The sequence below is a fragment of the Mandrillus leucophaeus genome, unplaced genomic scaffold (assembly GCF_000951045.1).
Source record: "Mandrillus leucophaeus isolate KB7577 unplaced genomic scaffold, Mleu.le_1.0 Scaffold60, whole genome shotgun sequence".
NCBI lineage: Eukaryota > Metazoa > Chordata > Mammalia > Primates > Cercopithecidae > Mandrillus > Mandrillus leucophaeus.
In genome coordinates this window covers 4233735-4261318 of record NW_012106475.1, presented here as the reverse complement: position 1 = coordinate 4261318, position 27584 = coordinate 4233735, and the positions used below count along the sequence as shown (strand labels likewise).

The following is a 27584-nucleotide window of genomic DNA, read 5'->3' as shown; positions in this document are numbered from 1 at the left end:
CCTTTCACTAACTAAACCTAAAAGAAAATTATCTAAATAGGAAGAAAGCTTTGTGTAAAATTACTAGTGAAGTAGTCATGTATAATAACTTAATTCACGCCAGAACAAAGTATAGACATTATAATAACGTAAGCATTAGTTGAGAGGCCAGTTTTCAGATCACTTAAAGGAACCTCTTAGTCGACCAGCTGGTTATAAACAAAACACTGAAAACTACTGGTCTAAGTTTTTGGACCACAGCTAAATGCACAATGACAGCAGAGTAGAAGATTGTGGGTGATTACCCATTGTCAGATGGACAGTCCTCATATTTCCTTCTTCAATATATACTTTATGAAAATCAGTGATTTCACATATAGAACAAAAGCCTGATCACCAAGAGCATATGTCACCAGTGTTCAAGATGGAAGATTTAAGCTTAGATATCACAATTAGGAATTTGTAGTCAGAAGCTAAGACAGACCAACTACTGGGGCTTAGTATGTACACCTATACCTGAAAATGGGCCATAGAGAATGTGATGTGTATTAATAATAATCTCCAAATTTGCAGTTCAGTCCTTCATTCTATAGCAACTAAAATATTTTGGTAGTCTATAGAAGTCCCATCTTCTAGAGATAACGTAATTTAAGAGGCTAAAAAAGCACTGATTTTTATACACACACACACACACCCACTCACCCACCCAGGGGGTAAATAAAAACTCAGATGCTCAAAAAGTAAAATTTATCCCAAACTATTATAACTCCAAAGAACCACATTGTAGGTAACAGAACCCAAAGAGTAATATTTTTAGAGGAGGATGGTGAGGTACGAATCCAAGATTGTCCCATGGGGGCTTTGGTCTAAAGTAAAAGAGAATCTAAAGAATCTATGGTACTTCCCAGGTACTTTATTTCCTAGAAGGAAATAAAAAAAATTTCTTTAGATTGCTATCTTATTTTCCTCCATCAGCTGTGTAAATATAAGCAATTATTAGATAACATTATTTTGCATAATTTCTTCTTCCCTAAAATTAAAAGAGCAATAAACTTACAGTAGCAAAACATCTTCTTCAGAATAAATTCCAGTGATAACATATCCTTTTAGGTCGTTTCCTGCTTCACTAAAATCTTCTTTTGCTATAAATACATAGAGAAGACAGAAATCTGAAACCTTTATAATTGTGTATGCTATTCAACTGATGAAGAGATTTATAGATGGTAGTATTCCATTATTAATTAATTACAAATATAAATATTTAAGTGCAGAAGACTTATATAATTTAGTGGTTCCAAAATAAATCTGTATTCTCTTTATGGCATGGGATTACTAAAGAAATGTCAATTGATAGAATGCAACATGGTTTCCAAAACAAATGTACTTCAAATGCAATTCATAAGATTTATAGCACTCTAATCATAGTTACTGAATAAATACTTCTTGCCTTTTAATTTACTCCTATGGCAGAGTAAATGGAGACAGCTGTCTTATGTGTAGCCTGAAAAGAGAAGTAGGTATGTAAAATGACATGCAGATTATAACCATAAAATCTAAAAGTATCTATATGCATAAAAAAACAGAAGACTGAAAATTCTAGCCCTCTAACAGTGTCTGTGTTAGGGTTGTGCAATTATAAGGGATTCTGTGTCTTTTAAAAAAACAATTCCTACATTTTCTCTAATGTGTTTTCATTAGTTTTGAACTTTAATTTGTATTGTCTTTTCTCATTTGTTAGAATGTACATATTCAAAATACAAACTATTTCTATAAATTTCTGAATACATTTTCATAAATAATAGCATACTCTGGATCTTGTTAATAATGACTATCCTATAACCAAGAAGCAAGTCTGAATTAAATCATTGTAGACTAATGAGAAAAGCACAGAGGTGGACTTATAGGTCAAATTCTTGCCAAGTGAAGGCCAAATGATAGTTCAATTCATACATGAAAGATTCATAGCAGTCAAATAGAAAAATGCCGATGGAAGAATGAGTCACACAGCACCTACTAGGCTAGGCATGCTGAACCCAAAGATCTGTACCTCAGCAGTCAGCACTACATTCATGATGTAAGCATTCAACATTGTCAACATCGGGTAACCACAAGATTATTTTCTTTAAAAAGGGTACATACTTTCCGTAAGATTGAGCAATACTGTCTGTAGGAAAGCAAACTTACTAGAGTAGCTCAGTAGGCAGCACAGGGAACTCATTTATAATCACAGCTTTAATGAGAAAACAGGCCAGGTGCGGTAGCTCACACCTGTAATCCCAGCACTCTGGGAGGCAAGGTGGGTGGATCACTTGAGGACAGGAGTTCGAGATCAGCCTGGCCAACATGGTGAAACCCTGTCTCTACTAAAATACAAAAATTAGCTGGGCATGGTGGCATGTGCCTGTAGTCCCAGCTACTCAGGAGGCTGAGGCATGAGAATCGCTTGAATTTGGGAGGAGGAGAATGCAGTGAGCCGAGATCGTGCCCCTGCACTCCAGCCTGGGCGACAGAGAGAGACTCCGTCTCAAAAAAATATATATATATATTTTAGCCCATGCTACATCAAAGTAGAAAAGACTCATAAGATTATAAACTAGAAATGACTGGGTGTCTGTACTTTCATTTCTAAGAGAAAACAGAGTGAAATTCCAGTCAATAGATAAACTATATCTAAAGCAATGGCATAACAGAATCTGTTTCAGCTTCATTTTAGGTAAGTAGCAGTAGAAAAGTACACCATTATTTCCATATAATTTCCTCATACAAAAGACTCTCTACTTATGAATATGTCTCTTGAAAAGTCTCTTCATAAATCCATGTGTTTGTAAATCCTAAGTGACTCACAGGATGGAAAAATCTATGACTGTAGATCTCAGATGCATATTCATTTCCACTAAACTAGAATACATATTTTCCTCTGAACATTAAAAACCAGGCATATTCTCCTCCTTGCTAAAAACTGCATATATGTCAAAATATATGGCAACCTCAAATACAAGAAAGTACTCAATTATCTAAATAAAAAGATGCATAAAAAGCTTTTCAGCTACTATAAATATATTTTAATTGTATAAAATAAACACATTTATTTAGCAATATTGATTTTTTCTATCACATCTTATTGAATAATTATTTTTATAGACACACATATATACATACATCTGTTTTTTACCTCCGTCAGCAGGGAGAGTTGAGAGCCAAGAAAACCTCAGTAACTAAAAGCACTCCTAACCCGTATATTATACAAACTAGATAAAAGAGATGGATAAACTCCTGGACACATACACCCTACCAAGACTGAACCAGAAAGAAACTGATTCCCTGAACAGACCAATAACAAGTTCCGAAATTGAATCAGTAATAAATAGCCTACCAACCAAAAAAAAGCCCAGGACCTGATGGATTCACAGCCAAATTCTACCAGACGTACAAAGAAGAGCTGATACCATTCCTACTGAAACTATTCCCAAAAATTAAGGAGGAGGGACTCCTCCCCAGCTCATTCTATGAGGCCAGCATCATCCTGATACCATAACCTGGCAGAGACACAACAAAAGAAGAAAACTTCAGGCCAGTATTCCTGATCAACATTGAAAGTCCTCAACAAAGTACATGCAAACTAAATCCAGTGGCACATCAAAAAGCTAATCTACCACAATCAAGTAGGCTTCATCCCTGGGATGCAAGGTTAGTTCAACATATGCAAATCAATAAATGTGATTTATCACATAAACAGAACTAAAGACAAAAATCACATGATTATCTCAATAGATTCAGAGAAGGCCTTCAATGAAATACCCCTTCATGTTAAAAACTCTCAATAATACTAGGCACTGAAGAAACACACCTCAATAAGAGCCATCAATGACAAACCCACAGTCAACATCATACTGAATGGGCAAACGTTGGAAGCAATCCCCTTCAAAACTGGCACAAGACAAGGACGCCCTCTTTCACCACTCTCATCCAACACAGTATTGGAAGTCCTAGCTGGAGAAATCAGGCAAGAGAAAGAAAAAAAGAGCATCCAGGCTGGGCGCAGTGGCTCACGCCTGTAACCTCAGCACTTTGGGAGGCCGAGATGGGAGGACAATGTGAGCTCAGGAGTTTGAGACCAGCCTGGGTAACATGGCTAAACCCCAGCTCTACTAACAATACAAAAATTAGATCTCTGAAAGGAGAATTATAAAACGCTGTTCAAAGAAATCAGAGAAAACACAAATAAACAGAAAAACATCCCAAGCTCATGAATGGGAAGAAACAGTATCATTAAAATGGCCATACTGCCCAAAGCAATCTACAGATTCACTGCTATTCCTATCAAACTACCAATGATATTTTTCACAGAACTAGAAAAAAAGTATTTTAAAAATCGTATGAAACTCAAAGAAGGTTAAACATTATTTTTTGACAGTGTTTTTCACGTAATTTTACATAATAAATAAACCTGTTCATTCTCTCTCTTTTGGATCTGCAGGCGCCCTCTGTAACGTTCCAAAGTCAGTTTGAGGTCAAAAAGACTTAATTTTAAACTTGATTTTGGGAAGCCTATTAAATATGTCAAAAGTCTAAACCACTTATCAAAATAGATCACAGGTCGCTGTAAAATAAATCATTTGTTTAACCAAAGTGATAATTAAAAGGTTTTAAAAAGCAAACAACTTCATTTGTTGATTAAAAAAGGACTCAGTTTTTAAAAACAATTAAAGGACCTAATAAAGATAGAATATGTCTCCTCTTTCTCTCTTTTTTGAGAGTTTATTCAAAAGGTGAATAAAAGTGTTTTATTCTCTTATTACATGAAATTTATGTGCAAAAGAGAAAACTAAATTTTTGTTCTTGTATTAGTGTATGATCAATTCTAAAGCTGATTTTAATAAAAACTTATAAACAAATCTCATTTCAGTCAGCTTTTAATAACACAAGATTTTAAAATAAACTTTTTGTAATCTCATAAAATTTTGAAGTTTTCTTTAACTTTCTACAATTTATTTAATCTATATCTTTTTTATTCTTTTAATTTGAAACAATCTTTAAGTAACTTCTAAACTAAATTTTTTTCTCACATTTTTATGCCTTTATAACTTTCCTCACCGAAAATATATCTTGCTTTTTTAATAGACTCTTTATTTACAATTCTCTTACATTTAATAGTTTTAATTATATTAACTATAATTTTGACTCTTAGTAACCCAAAATCTAGCAAAAACCTAGAAATTAATTTTGAACTGTTTTATATCAATATTTATAGATGAAAACCATTTTATAATTTTTAGAAAGATATTTTAATTTTATTAACAAATCTATTTAGCTTTTTTATATCATGTAAAAATAAGATGTCAAAGTACATAAACAAACATATTTAATAATGAATGTTTTAGTATTTTAACTTATTTAGGAATGACTCAGACATTTCATTATTATTTAACATGACTTTAAGATTTTTGATTATTGGAAAATAAATAATGACACAGGTACCCTCCTAAATGTCTTTCTCAGCTGTACTGAGCACCCATGTGGCACCCAATGCTTATAAAAGGCAGGGCTCTTTTGGGTCCTAAATTTACACACCAGATGCCAGGACAGAAGACAGGGCTGTGAAAAGGATGTCTGGAGAATCTGACCACTCCCAGCATGGCCATGAGGCAAATCCGGGCCAAGCAAGCAGGAACAAGGGGCCCCGCAGCGGGTGACCTAAGCATTGACAACATGCCTCCAGGCCTCACCGTGGCCACCTGTCCAGACCCCAAAATCTTGAAGCTCAAAACCAAAGACCAGCTTATAATAAGATGTATGCAAATCTCTGGGGAAGCCCAACAGCCAGCTTTAGCCCACAGACAAATCAAGTAAGTGCCAAAAATATCATAGAAAATTAGCAGTTTTATGACCTTAAAACATGTAAAGACAGCAGAAACCTGTCTGACCAGTAGACCCAGGCAAAAATGTCTGAATTATATTTAAGTTACACTCTTAAAGCCATTTTTATTTTACTTTGTTAACAACTTTAAAACTAGCTTTACCAAATATCATACAAACATAACACATACAGACATAGAGACATATAGACAGGAGCAGATTTGATGGCTCTTATAAAAAAAATTTCATTTGCTGGCTTTTAAATGGTTTCTCTTTTCTTTTTTTAAACGTGTAGTCAGCAAGTTCTTTATATTTTTGTTTATATACATATATTTTTTAGAGACACGGTCTTCCTATGTAGCCTAGGCTGGTCTTGAACTCTTAGCCTCAAACATTCCTCCCATCTCAGCTTCCTGAGTAGCTGGGATTACAGGCAGCTTTTTTTTTTTTTTTTAAGACAGACTCTCACCATCATCCAGGCTGGAGTGCAGTGGTGCAATCTTGGCTCACCGCAATCTCTGCCTCCCAGGTTGAAGCAATTCTTGTGCCTCAGCCTCCCAAGTAGCCGGAATTACAGGCACACACCACCATGCCTGGCTAATTTTTGTATTTTTAGTAGAAATAGGGTTTCACCATGTTGCCCAGCTTGGTCTTAAAAACTCCTGACCTCAAGTGATCTGCCTGCCTCAGCCTCCCAAAGTGCTGGGATTATAGGCATGAGCCACTTCGCCTGGGCCTGGCTACCTGTTACAAAGAGTCTTTTAAAAGAGGCAATAAAAATACTGAAATATTTTCTGAAGCTTCTGCACACCAATAGGCATCCCTGAATAAGCCTAATGAGAGAGTCCTCATTTTTAAATGTACTTCTAAAGTGTAGCATTTTTCATTTGAAATGTTCTACTGTAACTTTAAATTACCTTTAGTAACATTTTGCCATTTTTATAAATGTTTGTAGGTAGTTGTAGCCAGAAAGTGGAGTACTCAGTTCTTCAGAAATGAAGGATCTCATTTTTATGTTGAATCCTGGCTTTGGCTCTTAGATTTCCTTGATCAACTTAGTCACTGACTTTTTTCCTACCTATGAGTACAAGAAAAAGAAACAAAGGGGATACAACACAAAAGTCCCTGCAAATTTCTGAAAGCTAAAGTTCATACTACCTACAATATTGCCATTTACTGTCAGTTTCTGTCTGATTGGGAAATCTGAGGCCTTTAACTAGATCTAAGTCAATTAATTATCAGATCTAATTTGATCCTGGACCCAGTCCAATTTCTGTAGCAACTTCCAAACCCAGTTCAGATAAAAAATAAATCTGCTCAAACTCAGATAGCTCAGAACACAAAGTCATGGAGCTTCAAAGTCTGAAAGAGAACTTACCCACGATCCCCAGTGGCTGCGAGAGAGCAATGGACACAATGGGCCCAGCGGGTACATCACTTGGTCACTCGATGCTGCTGGGGGTCGCTGGAAGCTCTACTACAGGTCCTATTTCTGACTCCATCTGTTAAAAGAAAAACTTCAGACTAAATTTAATAGAGTTTAACTGATCAAAGAAACATTTGCCGGTTGGGCAGCCCCCCGAAACCAGAATAGGTTCACGGCAACCCCGGTGCCAACATGGAGTCAGAAAGGATTTACAGACCGTAAGAGGAAGTGAGGTGCAGAAATAGCTGGATTGGTTACAGTTTGGCTTTTGTCTCATTTGAACAGGATTTGAACAGTTGGCCACCTTTGATTGACCAAAACTTGGTGAGTGGTATAAGAGTAGGTTATAGTCTGTTTATACATCTAGTTAGGTTACAGTTCACTACTTATGGAGAAACCTTTAGTCTGAACTTAAAATATATACAGAGGCAGCGTTAGGCTAAATTTAACAAAAGTTAGCTTTTATTAGCAAAACACAAATTTATATAGAAATGTTAATAAATTCATATGACTTTTATCATTATTTATTCTCTCTTCAACAGATGTTGATGGTCCAGCTGCTAACACATCAATGTGGCCGGGTGCGATGGCTCACGCCTATAATCCTAGCACTTTGGGAGGCCGAGGTGGGCGGATCACAAGGTCAGGAGATCGAGACCATCCCGGCTAACACAGCAAAACCCCATATCTACTAAAAATACAAAAAATCAGCTGGGCGTGGTGGCGGGCGCCTGTAGTCCCAGCTACTAGGGAGGCTGAGGCAGGAGAATGGCATGAACCTGGAGGCAGAGCTTGTCCAGCCTGGGCGACAGAGCAAGACCCCGTCTCAAACAAAACAAAACACAACAAAAAAACATATCAATGTTTGCAAAAAAAAAAAAACAAAAACAAACTAAAAGAAATAAAAAGGAATGAATATCTAACTGACAATATTGGGAACAATCAATCCAGTCAAATAATGAAGTATCATATCCAGACTACATCATTTTGGTACACCAGAACTACCTTTGAATAACATTATGTTTTTGACTTGTGAGATGATATGTACATTTCATCATTTGTGTAAAAATATGATGAAGCACACCATTTCTTATGTCGATTCCCAATGTAAAAAACAATATGAAAAATTCTTTTCAATATTTGAATTAGGAAAAAGTTTTCTCTGTGGATTAATCAGCACCCTAACTTGTCTGCTGCAATTTATTACCTATGATGATAGATGGCAAAACTTTCATCTTTCTGTTTCTAGTTGCTACCAGATTGCTTAGGGCTAAGTTTTATGACAAACAACAGTGTTTTCTAGACTTTCTACATAATTACCCCTCACTGTTTTATTGCTGAGTTTTTACATTGTTTTCAACGATTTTATCATATTTGTGCTTTTTATTATCTGAAGACTTAAATTCTTCTTGGAAGGAGGCCTAGCGTGAATAATAAATGAGAAGGTTAGGGAAGCAGGCACCTGAGGTACAGAGAGGACAATGTCAATCGTGGGAGCAAAAACATTCAAAAGGGAAGGAAGGTGGAGGGGTAAAACACAGACTTACTTCCCAATTTTTCATAAAAATGTTTTTTTTTATTAGGTTATGATCTCTATAAAGCCAGGTGCGGTGGCTCATGCCTATAATCTCAGCACTTTGGGAGGGTGAGGTGGGCAGATCACTACAGGTCAGGAGTTTGAGACCAGCCTGGCTAGCATAGTGAAACCCTGTCTCTACTAAGAAGACAAAAAATTAGCTGGGCATGCTGCTGCATGGCACACGTCTGTGGTCTCAGTACTTGGGGAGGCTGAGGCATGAGAACTATGTGAACCTGGGAGATGGAGGTTGCAGTGAGCCAACATCATGCCACTGAACCCCAGTCTGGGTGACAGAGCAAGACTCTGTCTCAAAAAAAAACAAAAAACAAAAAATAGAAAGATATGCTCTCTAGGATTTTGCCTTCAAAGATGATAAGCCACAGGGTACACATTAATATTCTTATTATTTATTTTTTATAAGTTCCTTTGGCTTTTACTTTTTACAATTCTGAAAACAAAGTAGAAAAAAATTGCTAGATGTAAATTTGTAGAAAGCAAAATTTAATATGTAATCAATAGTATCTACTATGTGCAAATATAATGCTAGACCAGTGGGGTCCTCTTCTCAGACAAATATTCTTAAAATCTTTCATTCAGAATTTGAAATCCATCTCAAGAAAAGAAAAACAAGGAGGAGGGAAGTTTCCTAGATCATTGGTAAGAGTTAGCATAGTGAAGAAAACATTGGCCAGGCGTGGTGGCTCATGCCTGCAATCCCAGCACTTTGGGAGGCCGAGAAGGGTGGATCACGAGGTCAGGAGATCGAAACCCATCTCTACTAAAACTACAAAAAATCAGTCAGGTGTGGTTGCGGGCACTTGTAGTCCCAGCTACTCGGGAGGCTGAAGCAGGAGAATGGCATGATCCCGGGAGGCAGAGCTTGCAGTGAGCCAAGATTGTGCCCTGCACTCCAGCCTGGGTGACAGAGCAAGACTCCGTCTCAAAAAAACAAAAAAAGAAAAAGAAAAGAAAAACAAAACATTGAGGGTTTTGTTACCGACTCAAGAGTCCATCTAGATGCAAAAGCAACAAATAACATTCCCAGAAATACCATCGGTCAGAAAAAACACCCTATGTGTACCCTTCCTTAAAAACTTATTAAAAGACACATTCCTGTGAAGCAAGAGATAAAGAGTAAGGGTCTAAGAAAAGAGAAGTTGTGATATTTAAAAAATACTATAGTTTATGCTGCCATGTAAAACTATCAAAGTAAAAATAATTGTTATAAGCATATCAAAGTTGAATGCAAAAACATTAATTTGAATTGCATCAAAAATAAGATGAATTAATAAATAGAAAGATATACAGGTAGGTACTAAAGCAAATATTAAATGTTAATGGTGGAATCTAGGTGGTGAGTATATGGGTGTTTACTGTACAATTCTTCCAACTTTGCTGTATGCTTGAAAAAGTTCATAATAAAATGTTGGAAAAGTGAATGCAAGGATTTTCTTTAAAAGATTTCCAACATTTTATTATGTATGATGCAATAAATAAATAAATTGTTCAGCAATAAAGCTAATGTGAGTCCATTACATGAAACCATGGCATACAAACAAAAAAAACATAGAACCCAATCTCTACTAAAAATACAAAAATTAGCCAGGCATGGTGGCACATGCCTGTAGTCCCAGCAACTTGGGAGGCTGAGACAGGAGAATCGCATGAACCTGGGAGGCAGAGGTTGCAGTGAGCTGAGATCACGCCATTGCACTCCAACCTGGATGACAGAACAAGACTCTGTCTTAAAAAAAAAAAAAAAAAAAAAAAAAGCAAGACTTAAAAAAAAAAAAAAGAAATTAAAAGAATCTTCCACAAGAGGGAGTCAAAATCATTGAAATTATCTTTAACTTTATAGGTTCAAATATGTTTTTGGGGAACATTTTCTCTAGTCCTGGAGAAAATACAAGCAAAAGAAGTAGACACCATATTTTAAAAAATAAAGAAAAACTAAAGAAACAGCAATGAAGCATAAAACAAGCAGCAGATATCCAAATCAGTTAAGAGAATAAGTATAAATTACTAATGCTCACCTAGAAGAGTCAACAGAAAAAAAACAAGAAAATATTTAAAAAGACAAATCAGAGACTTGATTATATATTCAACGTGCATTATAAAACTAATATATTATAGTATCAATAGGTAAAGTGAATAAAATAGAAAACAATTAGACATATATATTACACACACACACATATAGATAAGGACTTAATATGGTGATGGTGAAATCACATATAGAGGAGGAAAAAAATGATAAACGTTACTATTAGAAAAAAAATCAAGTTGGCACCTATGCTCATCCCATGCACTAAAATATCTAAAGGGTTAAAAACTTTTAAAAAAGGGAAAAAAATCACAATCAACAGAGTAAAAAGGCAACCTATGAAATGAGAGAAAATATTTATGAGTCAAAACTTTGATAAAGGATAATATCCAAAATATATAATTTCTGCAACAACAAAAAAATATAAATAACCCAATTAAAAAATAGGCAAAGGAGTTACAGACATTTCTCCAAAGAATATATACAAATGACCAACAAGCATAATGAAAAGATGCTCAACATCACTAATCGTTTGGGAAATGCAAATCAAAGCAACAACAAGATATCACCTCATGCCCATTAGGATGGCTATCATAAAAAATAAAGTAAAATAACGAGTATTGGCAAGGATGTTAAAGTCATTGGAACCCTTGTACACCGTTGGTAGGAATGTAAAATGATGCAGCCAGGGTGGAAAATAGTACTGCGGTTCCTCAAAAATTAAAAACAGAATTACCATATGACCCAGCAATTCCACTTCTTGGTATATACCCAAAATAATTGAAAGCAGAGTCCCAGAGAGATATTTCCATACCAATGTTCACAACAGCATTATTCACAACAGCCAAGAGGTAGAAGTAACCCAAAAATTCATTAATGGATAAACGCATAAACAAAATAAGATATATACATACAATGGAATAGTATTCAGCCTAAAATTGGAAGGAAACTCTGACACATACTACAATATAGATGAACCCTGAAGACATTATGCTAAGTGAAATAAGCCAGTCAGAAAAAGACAAATACTGTATGATTCCATCTGTATGAGGTACATAGAGTAGCCAGACTCATATAAACAGAAAGTAGAGCGGTGGTTACCAGGGCCTGGGAGGAGGATGAAATGAAAAGCTGTTGTTTAATGGGTATAGAGTTTCAGTTTTGCAAGATGAAAATATTCTGGAGATTAGTTGTACAACAATGTGAATATACTTAATACTTGTAAAATAGACACTTAAAAACAGGTAAGATGGTAAATTTTATGTTATGTGTATTTTATTAAAATTTTTTTTTAAAAAATAGACAAAGCAAGACAAATTAAAATAAGAAAATACTGTAAATTAAAGCAAGAAAAAATACAAGTGAATATTCGGTGACAAAAATGATAGGCTTTTTTTATAGCTAAAAGCAATGGAAAAAATCTTAAAGTCAATAGATTAAAAAAATTTTAAATGTGATACACAAAATTATCATTAAACAAAGCTAAAGAACAAATAACAAACTGAGAGAAAATAACTGGAACAAAATGACAAAAGCTTAATATCCTTAATGTACAAAGGTCTCACACCAATTCGTTAGACAAACAGTAAAACCCCATTTAAAAAAATGAGTGGGCAAGCACAGTGGCTCATGCCTTACTACCAGCACTTTGGAAGGCCAAGGCAGGAAGACTGCTTGAGCCCAGGAGTTTGAGAGCAGCCTGGGCAACACAGGGAGACCTCGTCTTTACAAAAAATTAAAAAATTAGTGAGCATGGTGGCACATGTCTATAATCCTAGCTACTCAGGAGGCTGAGGTGGGAGGATCGCTTAAGCCCAGGAGGTTGAGGCTGCAGTGAGCTGTGATTGTGCCACTGCACCCCAACTTGGGCAATAGGGAGAGACCCTATCTCAAAAAAAAACCAATGAGTAATGTATACAACTTACAATTTACAGAAGGCATAGTTATTCTACTGGGAATCTAAACTCATTATATAGTCTAAAATCCATACAAAGACTCAAAAATATTCTTCACATACGGAAGGAAAAAAAAAAAACAGTACAAATACAGTTTGTAAACAGTTAAAAAAGGCCAGGTATGGTGGCTCACATCTGTAATCCCAACACTTTGGCAGGCCAAGGTGCGTGGATAGCTTGAGCTCAGAAGTTAAAGACCAGCCTGGGCAACATGGTGAAATCCCGTCTCTACAAAAACACAAAAAATTAGCCAGGCATGGTGGCACATGTCTGTGGTCCCAGCTACTCAGGAGGTTGAGGTGGGAGGATTGCTTGAGCCCCGGAAGCGGAGGGTGCAGTGAGCTGAGATCACGCCATTGCACTCCAGCCTAGGTGACAGAGCAAGACCTTGTCTCAAAAAAAAAAAAAAAAAAAAAAATTAAATACGTTTTGATATATATATATTCACCAAATATTATGCAGCCGTAACGTTCATGAAGAATATCAATACATCACTGTAATGTTAAATAAAAACAAGATTCTGGCTGGGCACGGTGGCTCATGCCTGTAATTTCACCACTTTGGGAGGCCAAGGCAGGCGGATGACGAGGTCAAGAAATCGAGACCATCCTGGCCAACATGGTGAAACCTCGTCTCTACTAAAAACACAAAAATTAGCCGGGCATAGTGGTGCACAACTGTAGTCCCAGCTACTCGGGAGACTGAGGCAGGAAAATCACTTGAACCCAGAAGGCAGAGGTCGCAGTGAGCCAAGATCATGCCACTGCACACCAGCTTGGTGACAGAGCGAGACTCCGTTTCAAAAAAAAAAAAACAAGATTCTAAACTAGATACACAGCTTTAGCCCAATTACGTTAAAACATCCATAAATATGTAATATGTAGGTACACAGAAAAAAGATGGAAGAAATTACATCAAAATTTAACATTGTCTCTGAATAATTAGCTTACAGTATTTTATTTTTCTTCAAACTTCTCCATAATTTTGAAATTCTCTATAATTTAAAAAGATATTCTTAAAAAATAAAACTAGCAAGCAATGATATACTGTACTGTATAATTTAAAAGCTCAGCTCTACTTACCTGTTGTCATGGTTGGACTAAATAGTCCCAGTACTGACACACTAGAATAGGAGATCAGGTCTTTATATAATTCCCCACTTAAATATTCTTCTGCTTCTTGAATCGATGTTATATTCACTGGATATGAAATCCTATTGCTGGATAAATATATAGCTATATTAAAAATTAATTTTTAAAGATATTTTCAGTTTGTAAAAAAAAAGCATACTAAACATAGCAAACAAGATATTACATAGGATAAATATCTTACAAAATATAGAAAATTAAATATTATTCTTAATGAAAATCAGACTCATTAAACAAAATTACTGTCTCCCCAAAAGTGACGAAATGTACATAGACTCTCATGAATATTTATTTTGTGATCTCAATTCTAGTATCCTCCTTAACCTATTTAAAGTATTAGCAAACTCTGAGAATTAGAACTTCTAAAGACCTAAACATTTAAAGATCTTATAATGAAGCTGAATACTTACAGTTGGATAAATTTTAGGAGATCTTTGGTACCTAACATTCCAGCGTAAGATACTGGGTTCTCCCCTTTCTTGTACATCTTTACAATAGGAAATTCAGTAACATTTTGCTTAGTACATACATCAGACCAATCTGCACAGTTTATTCTAGTAAGAAGCATAGTAGATGTGCCTAAATAAAAGGAAAATGCACATTTGTAATTACTAATTGTAGAAAATGCATTTGCTTAGGATTTTCAATATTTTTCTATCCCATTCTTATTTTAACCTCTCAGCATGAAACACTCCTGCTTAAACACTCTCTTGCCTTGATCTTTGCAACACCATCCCCTATTGGCCTTTTCCCTTCCTTTCTAGTTTCTCCTCTTTGTTCCCTTTTGTTGGCTCTTCAGCCAGTAGAGTTGGGAGTCCTTCAAGGCTCAGCTTAAGCTGCCTTCTCTTGTTTTTCTTCACTCTCTTCCTACACAACCTCAATAACCACAGATAATCTAATGAATCCTGTATTTATGTCTTTGGCCCAAACTCCTTGTAGTTCCAAAAGACCCATGTATCCTTACTATATTCTGTTTTCCTTTGAATGGAAACCTCCTCAAACTCAACAAGTCTAAAACCATATATGGTTTCTTTTCTGTGTTTGTTGGTAAATGTCGCTGCTCTTGTGCAACTCAAAAAAACAAAGCTTCATCTTTCATACCTCCCCATTCCCAAGCCCTTCATGCCTATTAATTAATCAGCATGTTCTTTCAATTTTACCACCTAAATTTTTAGTATCTCTAATTACTGTCCATTTCTCTTCACTGCCACTACTCAAGTTGTTATTTCTCCTGGATAACTACAATAGGCTTCTAATTCATCTCCTTGAATTCAGTGTCTCTACACTAATACTAGAGATATCTTTTCAAAACTCAAATCTGTTTTGGTACCAGCTTACTCCCACCAACCTTTGCAGAGTTTAAATCTTTCTCACCATGTACAACTTCAAGGAAGCCTTCTCTGACACACTGATCTACATCAGGTTCCCTTGACATAGGCTATTATAGAACCATGCTCCTTTCCTCATCTCCTTATGTAATTATATACTATTCATTATCTGATTAATGTGTCTCTACCAAGACAACTCTGTGAGAGCAGGGACTGTGTCTGTTTATTTATCACTGATTTTCCAGCACCTGCAGCACCTTAAATATGCATGTGAATAAATGACATATGTGAAACTCACATAGGACTTCAGACACCTAACCTGTCTAAATATTATAATTTCTTTTCAGCCTAAGAAAACACATAGTAGAATCTCAAACAGAAATTCCTACTTGCTCTATAATAAAACGCGTAAAGTTATCTAAAATATTATAAATCGCTATGTGGAAAGAGATCAAATGCTAAATAAAATAAGCACCATACAACTCAAAAGAATAAATTCTAATAAAAAATAAAATTTAGTATCATACTAGACCAAAGAAGGAATCTTTGTGTATCAATTTAGAATATAGTCTAAATGTAACTTAATCATATGATTAAAATTGTGAATGTGATATTTTAATATTTTATCACCAAATTTTTTTAATTTTAATTTTAATTTTTTTTTTTTTTGAGACAGAGTCTCACTCTGTAGCCCAGGCTGGAGCAATCTCGGCTCACTGCAAGCTCTGCCTCCCGGGTTCACGCCATTCTCCTGCCTCAGCCTCCCGAGTAGCTGAGACTACAGGTGCCCAGCACCATGCCCGGCTAATTTTTTCTATTTTTTAGTAGAGATGGGATTTCACCTAGGATGGTCCTGATCTCCTGGCCTCGTGATCCGCCTGCCTCAGCCTTCCAAAGTGCTGGGATTACAGGCACGAGCCATGGCGCCCAGCCTTTGTCTTATTCACCACTATATACCCACTGCCTAGCACAGTGTCTATTACACAGTATGTACCCAGTAAAAATGTGTAAAATGTACATTGATATTTCTTCATAAATTTTAAATTCTTACATTAAAGGATATTAATACTTGAATTTTGTATGAGCATATAAACAAATATAAATCCTTATTTCTTCCCAAATCAGACCTGCTAAGTTACTTCCTATCAAAGTTCTCTTATCCTTGTTTTAATCATTTTGATACAGGAGCTAAGAAGAAATCACTTAGGGAGATAGCAAGGGTATGGGAGTCCTTGGTAAGGTTTTTCTTTTTAATGAAAAGCAGCCCCAAATCTTTTTCTAACAAAGAGCAGCCTGCAAGCTGGAAGTCTGCACGTACTGGCAGGAACTAAGGACTAGACGTTTTCAACATGGCTGCTCGGTCTTCCCTTCTCTGCCAGGCATGTGTTCCATAAGGAGCAGACAAGATGGCCCTAGACAACTTTTGGAAAGCCCATTTGTATAAGATTAAGGTGGGTCGACCAGACTTTCCTGTGCCACTGTGTAAACATCATACCTGACTGAACCAATCTATGAGTCCTATGTAAATCAGACACCACCTTCTAAAACTGGACTATAAAACTCAACACATTCGCTGCCAGCCAGTCCTTTCTGCTTGGAGACCCCTTCCTCTATAGAGGAAGCTGTTTCTCTTTCTCTTCTCTCTATTAAACTGCTCCTAAACTCCTTGTGTGTGTCCGTTTCCTAAATTTTCCTGGTGCATGACAACAAACCCCAGGGTATATACCCCAGACAATGCAGCTGCTTCAATTTCATCAATAAACATCTGGTGATGCTTGTTTATACAAAGTGCCATGTTATATATTTTGCCACCCAAGTACGGAATATAGTGCTCTTCCAGCTGCAGTGCTTTCCTTTCAATAAGCATCCTCAGCATGTCTACTACTGCTAAAAATGTGATTATTCCTTTGTCCCTACAGTTGAAATGGAAAATTTTGATGTTATTTTTAAAACCAGAAAAGTAATACTGATACATATCATTAAAAGTTATACTGAAGTTATCAATTTAAAAGTTTTATTTTTATTCCTGTAAAATGGTTCCAATATTTATTCATGTTTCAATTAAAATAGTCTAATATTCTAAGATGCCTATAGTATTACATCCCATATACTTTATCAATGCAGTAATTTCAAATAGGTTCCTAATTTAAAGGAAAAACCAGATTATTTTAGATACAGGTATTATTTAAGTATAAAATTTTGACATTTGCTGCCACCTTGTGACAGAGTAAAAAACATTCTTCATTGTCTTGGACTAAGAGATACAAATGGCTTTTTCCCACAAAGTCAGATCTGTCAGAAAGACAGATGATAGAACTAAATGCCCAAGGTATTATTATATTTTCCTAATTTATAAAGTTATAGTGTAGGCTTCAACATAAACACAAAACATTGTAAATACCTATGCAATGCATTTCTATATTAAGTTCCCTGAACTTCCAGAATAATCCATTCTGATATCTGATTACCAAAAAAAATTGTTATTCATAAAGAACATAGTGAATGAAAAGGAAAACAAGTCCCGGATTGCTTATCTACTTTTTTATTCCACAAACACATACAACTCTGAGCCCTTGCATTAAGGAGACAGGTAGTCTCTTTATTTGGTCATTAATAGAAAAGAATGCAAGGAAATCTTTTTCCATTTTCATCTTGTGTCTAATTAAATGGGGTGGAGAGAGGGATAATTAATCATATTCTTGAGGAATATTATCCAATCACTACTTCATTATGATTTATATTTTCTCCTTCATTGCTTTTCTTCTAAGTATTTGCCAATAAGGCTAGAGAATCTAAAAGAAGAAAACTTAAATTTGTCTGTAGATTGCAACTTGCCTTGCATAAAGGAAAATATGAAAGCAAGTAAGAGGATTTGCTTCTTTAAAAAATGATTAGAGGCTGGGCGCAGTGGCTCATGCCTATAATCCCAGCACTCTGGGAAGCCAAGGCAGGTAGGTTACTTGAGGTCAGCAGTTTGAGACCAGCCTGGACCCTGTTGCTACTAAAAATATAAAAATTAGCCAAGCATGGTGGTGCACACCTGTAATCCCAGCTACTTGGGAGGCTGAGGCAGAAGAATCACTTGAACCCAGGAGGTGGAGGTTGCAGTGAGCTGAGATCACACCATTGTACTCCAGCCTGGGCAACAAGAGCAAAACTCCATCTCAAAAAAAAGGTTACAGATCGTTGTGTCTACAGACTTAATTATCCCTTCACTCAGTAATAATCAAAAGTTGGATCAAATGTGGTTGGGTAATAAAAGGAATGGAGACAGACAGAACAGCGTGTGGAGGCTCGCATCATGAACTTTTGCTCCAAAACTGCAGCAATACATAAGGAGAGCCAAGAGAACTGACAGACCCTCTGAAGGAAGTGATTGCACCTGCAGGACCTGGGAGACACCCCAAATACTGTGAGTACTCAAACTGTGGAAGTGGGAAAGGCAGATCGTCCACCCCAAACACACACCCCCATGGGGGAACCTAAAGGTCTAGATTACGGGAGAAGATTCTGACCTTACCTGGAGCTGAGTCAATTTAGAGAGCAGAACAAAAGTGAAATACACGGATAGAGGAAGCAGCAGGAAAATCCCTGTGGGCTCGCTGGGTGCCCTACCAAGCCATCTGTGCCTCACCTCACAAGGGGTCCTTGAGGAGGGCTACTGGAGGCACTCAGAAAAGGCCACAGGCAAAAAGAAACCTCCAGCTGAACTTTGTAACAATTTGAACCAATCGAAAAGTCTCCTGGCCAGAACTCGGGGGAGCGCATGAATCCAGTGTGCAGACGCCACAGGTTGGGGAAGAAAGAAAGCCTTACTTATTTTCGCAGCTGGAAGGCAGGTAGCCTAGGGCAGGTTCTCAGCCCTGTTCACCCACTACCTGCAAACAGACTTGGTGCTTTTGAGTGGGGGCACAGTGGAAGTGAGACTGGCCCTTTGGGTTGTATGGGAGCTGGGTGAGGCCTGTGACTGCTTTCCTCCACTTCCCTGACAACCTGCATGACACAGCAAAGACAGCCATAATCCTCTGAGGAACATAACTCCATTGACCTGAGAACCTCACCCTCATCCCCCACAGCAGACGCAGCAAGACCTGCCCAAGTAGAGTCTGAGCTCAGGCACGCCTAGCCCTGCCCCCACCTAATGGTCCCCTACCCACCCTGGTAGCTGAAGACAAAGGGCATACACTCTTGGGAGTTATAGGGCCCTGCTCACTGCCTGTTCCTCCTGACACCAATGCACTTTCAAGCCAATGCTCTCTTGAAAGTGCCACCTCCCAGCAGGAGGTAAATCAGCACAAAAATAGTGCATTAATCAACCAAAGCTAAGGACCCTCGCAGAGTCCATTTTGCCCTTCTGACACCTCCACTGGAACAGGTGCCAGTATCCATGGCTGAGAGACCCACAGACGGTTCACATCACAGGACTCTGTGTAGACAACTCCAAGTACCAGCCTGGAGTCTGGTAGACTTGCTGGGTGGCTAGATCCAGAAGACAGATAACAATGACTATAGCTTGGCTCTCAGGAAGCCATATCCCTAGGAAAAGGGAAAGAGTACTGCATCAAGGGAACACCCTATGGGACAAAAGGAACTGAACAACAGCTTTGAGCCCTAGACCTTCCCTCTGACAGAGCCTACCCAAATGAGAAGGAACCAGAAAACCAACTCTGGTAATATGACAAAACAAGATTATTCACCTCATCCCCAAAAAAATCACACTAGCTCTCCATCAAGGGATCCAAACCAAGAAGAAATCCCTGATCTACCTGAAAGAGAATTCAGAAGTTTAGTTACTCAGCTAATCAGGGAGGTGCCAGAGAAAGGCAAAGCCCAATGTAAGGACATTGAAAAAAATTATACAAGAAGGAAGAAATATTCAATGAAATAGATAGCATAAATAAAAATCAATCAAACCTTCACGAAACAATAGACGCACTTACAGAAATGCAAAATGCTCTGGAAAGTCTCAGCAATAGAATCAAACAAGCAGAAGAAAGAACTTCAGAGCTCGAAGACAAGGTTTTCGAATTAACCCAATGCAACAAAGACAAAAAAATAAGAAAATATGAACAAAGCCTCCAAGAAGTTTGGGATTATGTTAAACAACCAAACCTAAATAATCAGCGTTCTTGAGAAAGAAGAGAAATCTATTTGGAAAATATATTTGGGGGAATAATCAAGGAAAACTTCCCCAGCCTTGCTAGAGAACTAGGCATCCAAGTACAAGAAGCCCAAAAAACACCTGGGAAATTCATCACAAAAAGATCAATGCCTGGGCACACTGTCATCAGGTTATCTAAAGTTAAGACAAATGAAAGAATCTTAAGAGCTGTGACGCAAAACATCAGGTAACATATAAAGGAAAACTATCAGATTAATAGCAGATTTCTCAGCAGAAACTCTACAAGCTAGAAGGGATTGGGATCTTATCTTCAGCCTCTTCAAACAAAACAATTATCAGCCAAGAATTTTGTACCCACCAAAACTAAGCTTCCTAAGTGAAGGAAAGATACAGTATTTTTCAGACAAACACTGAGAGAATTCGTCACTACCAAGCCAGCACTACAAGAACTGCTAAAAGGCGCTCTAGATCTTGAAACAAACCCTGGAAACACACCAAAAAAGAACCTCTTTAAAGCATAAATCTCACATGACCTACAAAACAAACACAATTTTTAAAAAAGGTATACAGGCAACAAATAGCATGATGAATGGAATGGTATCTCACATCTCAATACTAACATTGAATGTAAATGGCCTAAAGTAGCTCCACTTAAAACACACAGAATTGCAGAATGGATAAGAATTCACCAACCAACAATCTGCTACCTTCAAGAGACACACCTAACACATAAAGACTCACATACTTAAGGTAAAGGGATGGAAAAAGACCTTCCATGCAAATGGACACCAAAAGCGAGCAGGGGTAGCTATTCTTATCTCAGACAAAACAAACTTTAAAGCAACAGCAGTTATAAAAAAGACAAAGAGGGTCATTATGTAATGATAAAAGGCCTTGTCCAACAGGAAAATATCACAATCCTAAATATATATGCACCTAACATTGGAGCACCTAAATTTATAAAGCAATTACTAATAGACCTATGAAATGAGATAGCAACATAATAATAGTGGGAGACTACAATAGTCCACTGACAGCACTAGACAGGTCATCAAGACAGAAGGTCAACAAAGAAACAATGGCTTTAAAGTATACCCTGGTACAAATGGACTTAACAGGTATTTACAGAACATTCTACCCAACAACCACAGAATACACTTTTTATTCAACAGTGCATGGAACTTTCTCCAAGATAGACTATATGATAGAGGCCACAAAATGAGCCTCAATAAATTCAAGAAAATTGAAATTATATCAAGTTATTTCAGACCACAGTGGAATAAAACTGGAAATCAACTCCAGAAGGAACCTTCAAAAACATGCAAATACATGGAAATTAAATAACTTGTTCCTGAATGATCACTGGGTCAAAAATGAAATCATGATGGAAATTTAAAAATTCTTCAAACTGAATGACAATAGTGACACAACCTATCAAAACTTCTGGGATATAGTAAAGGCAGTGCTAAGAGGAAAGTTCATAGCCCTAACTGCTTACATCAAAGTCTGAAAGAGCACAGACAGACAATCTAAGGTCACACCTCAAGGAATTAGAGAAACAAGAACAAACCAAGTCTGAACCCAGCAGAAGAAAGGAAATAACCAAGATCAGGGCAGAACTAAATGAAATTGAAATAACAACAACAAAAATACAAAAGATAAATGAAACAAAAAGCTGGTTCTTTGCAAAGAAAAATAAAACTGATAGACCATTAGCAGGATTAACCAAGAAAAGAAAAGAGGAAATCCAAATAAGCTCTATTAGAATCGAAATGGGAGATATCACACTGACACCACAGAAATACAAAAGATAATTCAGAACACCTTTATGGGCATAAACTGGAAAACCTAGAGGAGATGGATAAATTCCTGGAAAGATACAACCTTCCTAGCTTAAATCAGGAAGAATTAGCTACTCTGAACAGTCCAATAACAACCAGTGAAATTGAAATGGTAACAAAATTACCAACAAAAAAAAGTCCAGGACAAGACAGATTCACAGCAGAATCCTACCAGACATTCAAAGAAGAATTGGTACCAATCCTACTGACACTATTCCACAAGATAGAGGAAAAGGGAACCCTCGCGAAATCATTCTATGACACCAGTATCACCCTAATACCGAAACCAGGAAAAGACATAACCAAAAAAGAAAACTACAGACCAATATCCCTGATGAACGTAGATGCTATAATCCTCAACAACGCACTAGCTAACTGAATCCAACAACATATCAAAAAGATAATCCACCATGATCAAGTGGGTTTCATACCAGGGATGCAGGGATAATTAAAATACACAAGTCAATAAATGCGATACACCACACAAACAGAATCAAAAACAAAAATCACATGATCATCTCAATAGATGCAGAAAAAGCATTCGATAAAATCCAGCATTCCTCTATGATTAAAACTCTCAGCAAAACTGGCATACGAGACATATACCTCAATGTAATAAAAGCCATCTATAACAAACCCACAGCCAACATATACTGAATGGGGAAAAATTGAAAGCATTCCCTCTGAGAACTGGAACACGACAAGGATGCCCACTCTCACCACTCCTCTTCACCACAGTACTGGAAGTCCTAGCCATAGCACTCAAACAAGAGAAAGAAATAAAGGCATCCAGATTGGTGAAGAAGTAGTCAAACTGCTGCTGTTCGGTGATGATATGACTGTTTATCTAGAAAACCCTAAAGACTCATCCAGAAAGTTCCTAGAAGTGATAAAATAATTCAGCAAAGTTTCCAGATACAGAATCAACGTACACAAATCAATAGCTCTTCTATACACCAACAGCAACCAAGCTGAGCATCAAGTCTAGAATTCAACCTCTTTTACAATAGCTGCAAAAAAAAGAAAAAATACTTAGAAATATACCTAACCAAGGAGGTGAAAGACTTCTACAGAGAAAACTACAAAACACTGCTGAAAGAAATCACGGATGACACAAACAAATGGAAACACATCTCATGTTAATGGATGGGTAGAATCAGTATTGTGAAAATGACCATACTGTCAAAAGCAATCTACAAATTCAACACAATTCCCATCAAAATACCACCATCATTCTTCACAGAACTAGAAAAAACAATCGTGAAATTCATATGGAACCAAAAAAGAGCCCACATACCCAAAGTAAGACTAAGCAAAAAGAACAAATCTGGAGGCATCACATTACCTGTTTCAAACTATAAGGCCAGAGTCACCAAAACAGCATGGTACTGGCATAAAAATTGGCACATAGACCAATGGAACAAAACAGAGAACTAAGAAATAAACCCTAATACTTACAGCCAACTGAACTTCAACAAAGCAAACAAAAATATAAAGTGGGGAAAGACACCCTCTTCAACAAATGGTGCTGAGACAATTGGCAAGCCACATGTAGGAGAAACAGGATCCTCACCTCTCACCTTATACAAAATCAACTCAAGATAGATCAAAGACTTAAATCTAAGACCTGAAACTATAAAAATTCTATAAAAAAAAGAAGACAACATTGGAAAAATCCTTCCAGACGTTGGCTTAGACAAGAATTTCACGACCAAGCACCCAAAAACAAATGCAATAAAAACAAAGATAAATAGCTGAGACTTAATTAAATGAAAGAGCTTTTGCACAGCAAAAGGAACGGTCAGCAGAGTAACAGACAACTCACAGAATGGGAGAAGATCTTCACAATCTATACGTCTGACAAAAAACTAATATCCAGAATCTACAATGAACTCAAACAAATTAGCAAGAAGAAAAAAAAAAACTCCCATCAAAAAGTGGGCTAAGGACATGAACAGAAACAGTTACAAAAGAAGATATGCAAATGGCCAATAAACATGAAAAAATGCACAACATCACCAAGGATCAGGGAAATGCAATTCAAAACCACAACGCAATACCACCTTATTCCTGCAAGAATGGCCATAATCAAAAAAATTTTTAAAAAATAGATGTTGACATGGATGTGATGAACAGAGAACTCTTCAATACTGCTGGTGGGAATGTAAACTAATACAACCACTATGGAAAATAGTGTAGAGATTCCTTAAAGAACTAAAAGGAACTTGATCCAGCAATCCCACTACTGGTTACCCAGAGGAAAACAAGTCACTATGTGAAAAAGATACTGGCACACATATTTATAGCAGCACAATTTGCAACTGTACAAACATGGAACCAACCCAAATGCTCATCAATCAACGAGTGGACAAAGAAACTGTGGTGTATATGTATACAATGGAATACTACTCAGCCATAAAAAGGAATGAATTAACGGCATTTGCAGCAACTGGGATGAGACTGGAGACGATTATTCTAACTCAGGAATGGAAAACCAAACATCACATGTTCTCACTCATATTTGGGAGCTAAGCTATGAGGATGCAAAGGCCTAAGAAAGACAAAATGGACTGTGGGGACTCAAGGGGAAAGGGTGGGAAGCGGGTAAGGAATAAAAGGTCACAAATTGGGTGCAGCACAGTGTATACTGCTCAGGTGATGAGTGCACCAATCTCTCACAAATCACCACCAAAGAACTTACTCATGTAACCAAACACCACCTGTTCCCCAATAACCTATGCAAATAAAAAAATAATAATTTAAAAAAAGGAATGATACACTTAGGTTTGAGTATCTGGAATCAATTTCTTGAGTTTTCAAAAGTGTCAATGTATAAATAAGTTGTACATCAGTACCCAGTTTCCATTAAATGAAACAAATTTATGAAACTCTATTATTGATTTATTCAACTGTTAAAAACCAAATGTTCTGCAATGTAAGGCAATATGCCAAGCCCAGTAGGCTGATATAAGGCACACTACCTAACCATAAGGAACTTACATTAAGCACACCTAATCCATTATTACCTCTCTAATAGGCCTCCCTCTTTTTCCCTATGTCTTTGCTGAGATGGTAGCACGGATATTTTCAGTTAAAGTCCATTCCTTGGATCTTTATTTGCCCACTATTAAATCAGGTTTCATAGGATAGTTAACATAAAGAGATCCTGGATATTAAAAAGCATTCCATCCATGAGGAGTAAACTATACAGTTTCAAGAATACAGGGATCTTTGATCTCTCATTAGACCATGAGACTGGGTCTTGAATCTGCCAAATTTTTATCTCCAGTATTTAACTGGAGTAACTGGCACAGAATAGGCACTCATAAATGCTTGCTGAATGACTGACTTGAACCAAAAAGATTGTTGGATTAACTGTGTAGCCACAAGTACTTAATACATAGGCTCTCTACGTTCTACTAAAGACAGTTCTATGAAGACAAATCAAAGTGAATGCTCCTAAGTACTCTTGAAACTCCTGGTTCATTAACTTAACCCTGGAGACACAAACATAGTAACCTGAAATTTTATGTGGTTTTCTACATTTTTTGCATGACATAGTTTTACAAATAGCTACAGTTCAGAATCAGAATAATAAGCATGCATAGCATAGTACAATACCTTTCAGTTTAACTGCCACATCAACATAGGATTGCAAAAATGCCATGGATACTGCTTGCCCTACATGAAAATGAAAAATTCAACAGATATTACTGAGTATCTCCAAAGCATCCACACTGATACGTAACAAATATACAGATTTATGAGGTTTCCCAAAATTATTGTTAATCAGAAATATTCTACTATACATTTCTTAACATAGTCCAACCACTTACGAGTTTCAAAAGCAACTGATTTTCCGCACTTGTACTGCAAGGAATATAGCTAAATAGCTATGATTTGAAGATAAAAGCAATACACTCACTATAAATCTATAATAACTTAATATGTTAAAATCATTAGTGTGAGTCACAATTTTTCAAAATTAATGAACATCTAGTTTAATCATTAACCTTTAATTTGTAAATCAGATATAAATAAATTGCACAATCCCAGAATCAGAAGTAAATGCTTCCATGCACACAGTCTACTTGAGACATACGAAAGCAATTTCATTTTACAACGTGCAATACATGGAATGCCAAAAATTAAATCTGTGTTTTTAAATGTCCTAATATGTAATAGTCTCCTCTAAAGGGTCATACTCACAACCAGCATAGAAGAGTACTATGCTGTCAGAAGCCATCACTGTTGCATTAAATGTTTCTTCTGTTAGTTCCACTGTGAGTTCCAAAGGTAATTTTCTCTTCCTATCTCTGAAAACAGTTTCTGCCACTTCATCATCCTGAACATCTGAAATGTTGGAAAAGAAATTAATTTAAATATTGATGTATAATGAAAACTATTTAAGCTCTTCTCATAGGAAGCATGTAAGAATTCAGTACTTTATACAAACTTTTGAATTCATCCTATCTTAATAGTTAGGATGCATGATATTTTAAAAACTTTCCAGTTGCTTAACTGACGCTGAGATGCTTCCTGACCTAGAAGTTGTAAAGTTTTAGTCAATTTCAAAATTAAAACTTGTTCTACAAAGAATATTAATAGTGCTGTTTTGTTTATGTTGCCTCTACTATATGCCAAGCATTGTGACAGGCACTAGGAAAACTGGTAAACAAAACAGACATAGTCCTGACCACATGGAACTTCTATCTATGGAAAAGTCAGATAAACTGATCACTGAATAAACATATAATTATAAATTATGACCAATTTGTGAAGAAAGGTAAAAGATACACTGAGAGATTATATAACAGGGCTATTTAGATTGGGAAGCCCAAAATCTGCCAGGTAGAGAATCAAGAAAAGAATGTTTTAGACAAAGAGAATTACATATGCAAAAGCTCTGAGACATACAAGAGTTTAGCACATACAAGGCTGAGAGAAGGCAAATTTGACTAAGACAAGATGGGGCTGAAGGAATAAACAGCATGAGAAAACTCTAGGCTAGGCAGTGGCTAGATCATAAGAGGTCACATGAGACAAGAAGTCTGGATTTTATCCAAAAAGCATCAAGTTATGAGTGGATTCTGAATATGTGAAAACTCTTCCTTAATTTAGACAGACCAATCAATAGACTGATAGATCCATCCATCCATCCATCCATGTATCTTCAAAAATACATTTGGATTCATAAATATTCTGTTGGAAGTTTGCAGAGATTGTATGGTAACACAGATGGAGCATATAACTTGACTAAAGGATAAAGCTTCTTAGAAGAGTTGATACTACCTGAATATGAAAAG

The 27584-nt window shown here is 36.6% G+C and overlaps 1 protein-coding gene across 1 annotated transcript in view; it reads right to left on the bottom strand.

Moving 5' to 3' along the window:
- The window catches only part of TXNDC16 (thioredoxin domain containing 16), a 111758-nt gene that overhangs the window by 27366 nt on the left and 56808 nt on the right, over nucleotides 1-27584 (bottom strand). Inside the window, exons 13-17 of the mRNA XM_011999722.1 lie at nucleotides 26488-26631; nucleotides 25900-25959; nucleotides 14398-14566; nucleotides 13922-14058; nucleotides 1037-1121 (exon numbers count right to left, since the gene is read on the bottom strand). Of these exons, the coding sequence (XP_011855112.1) occupies nucleotides 1037-1121; nucleotides 13922-14058; nucleotides 14398-14566; nucleotides 25900-25959; nucleotides 26488-26631 (595 nt within the window). The remainder of the gene's footprint in view (nucleotides 1-1036; nucleotides 1122-13921; nucleotides 14059-14397; nucleotides 14567-25899; nucleotides 25960-26487; nucleotides 26632-27584) is intronic.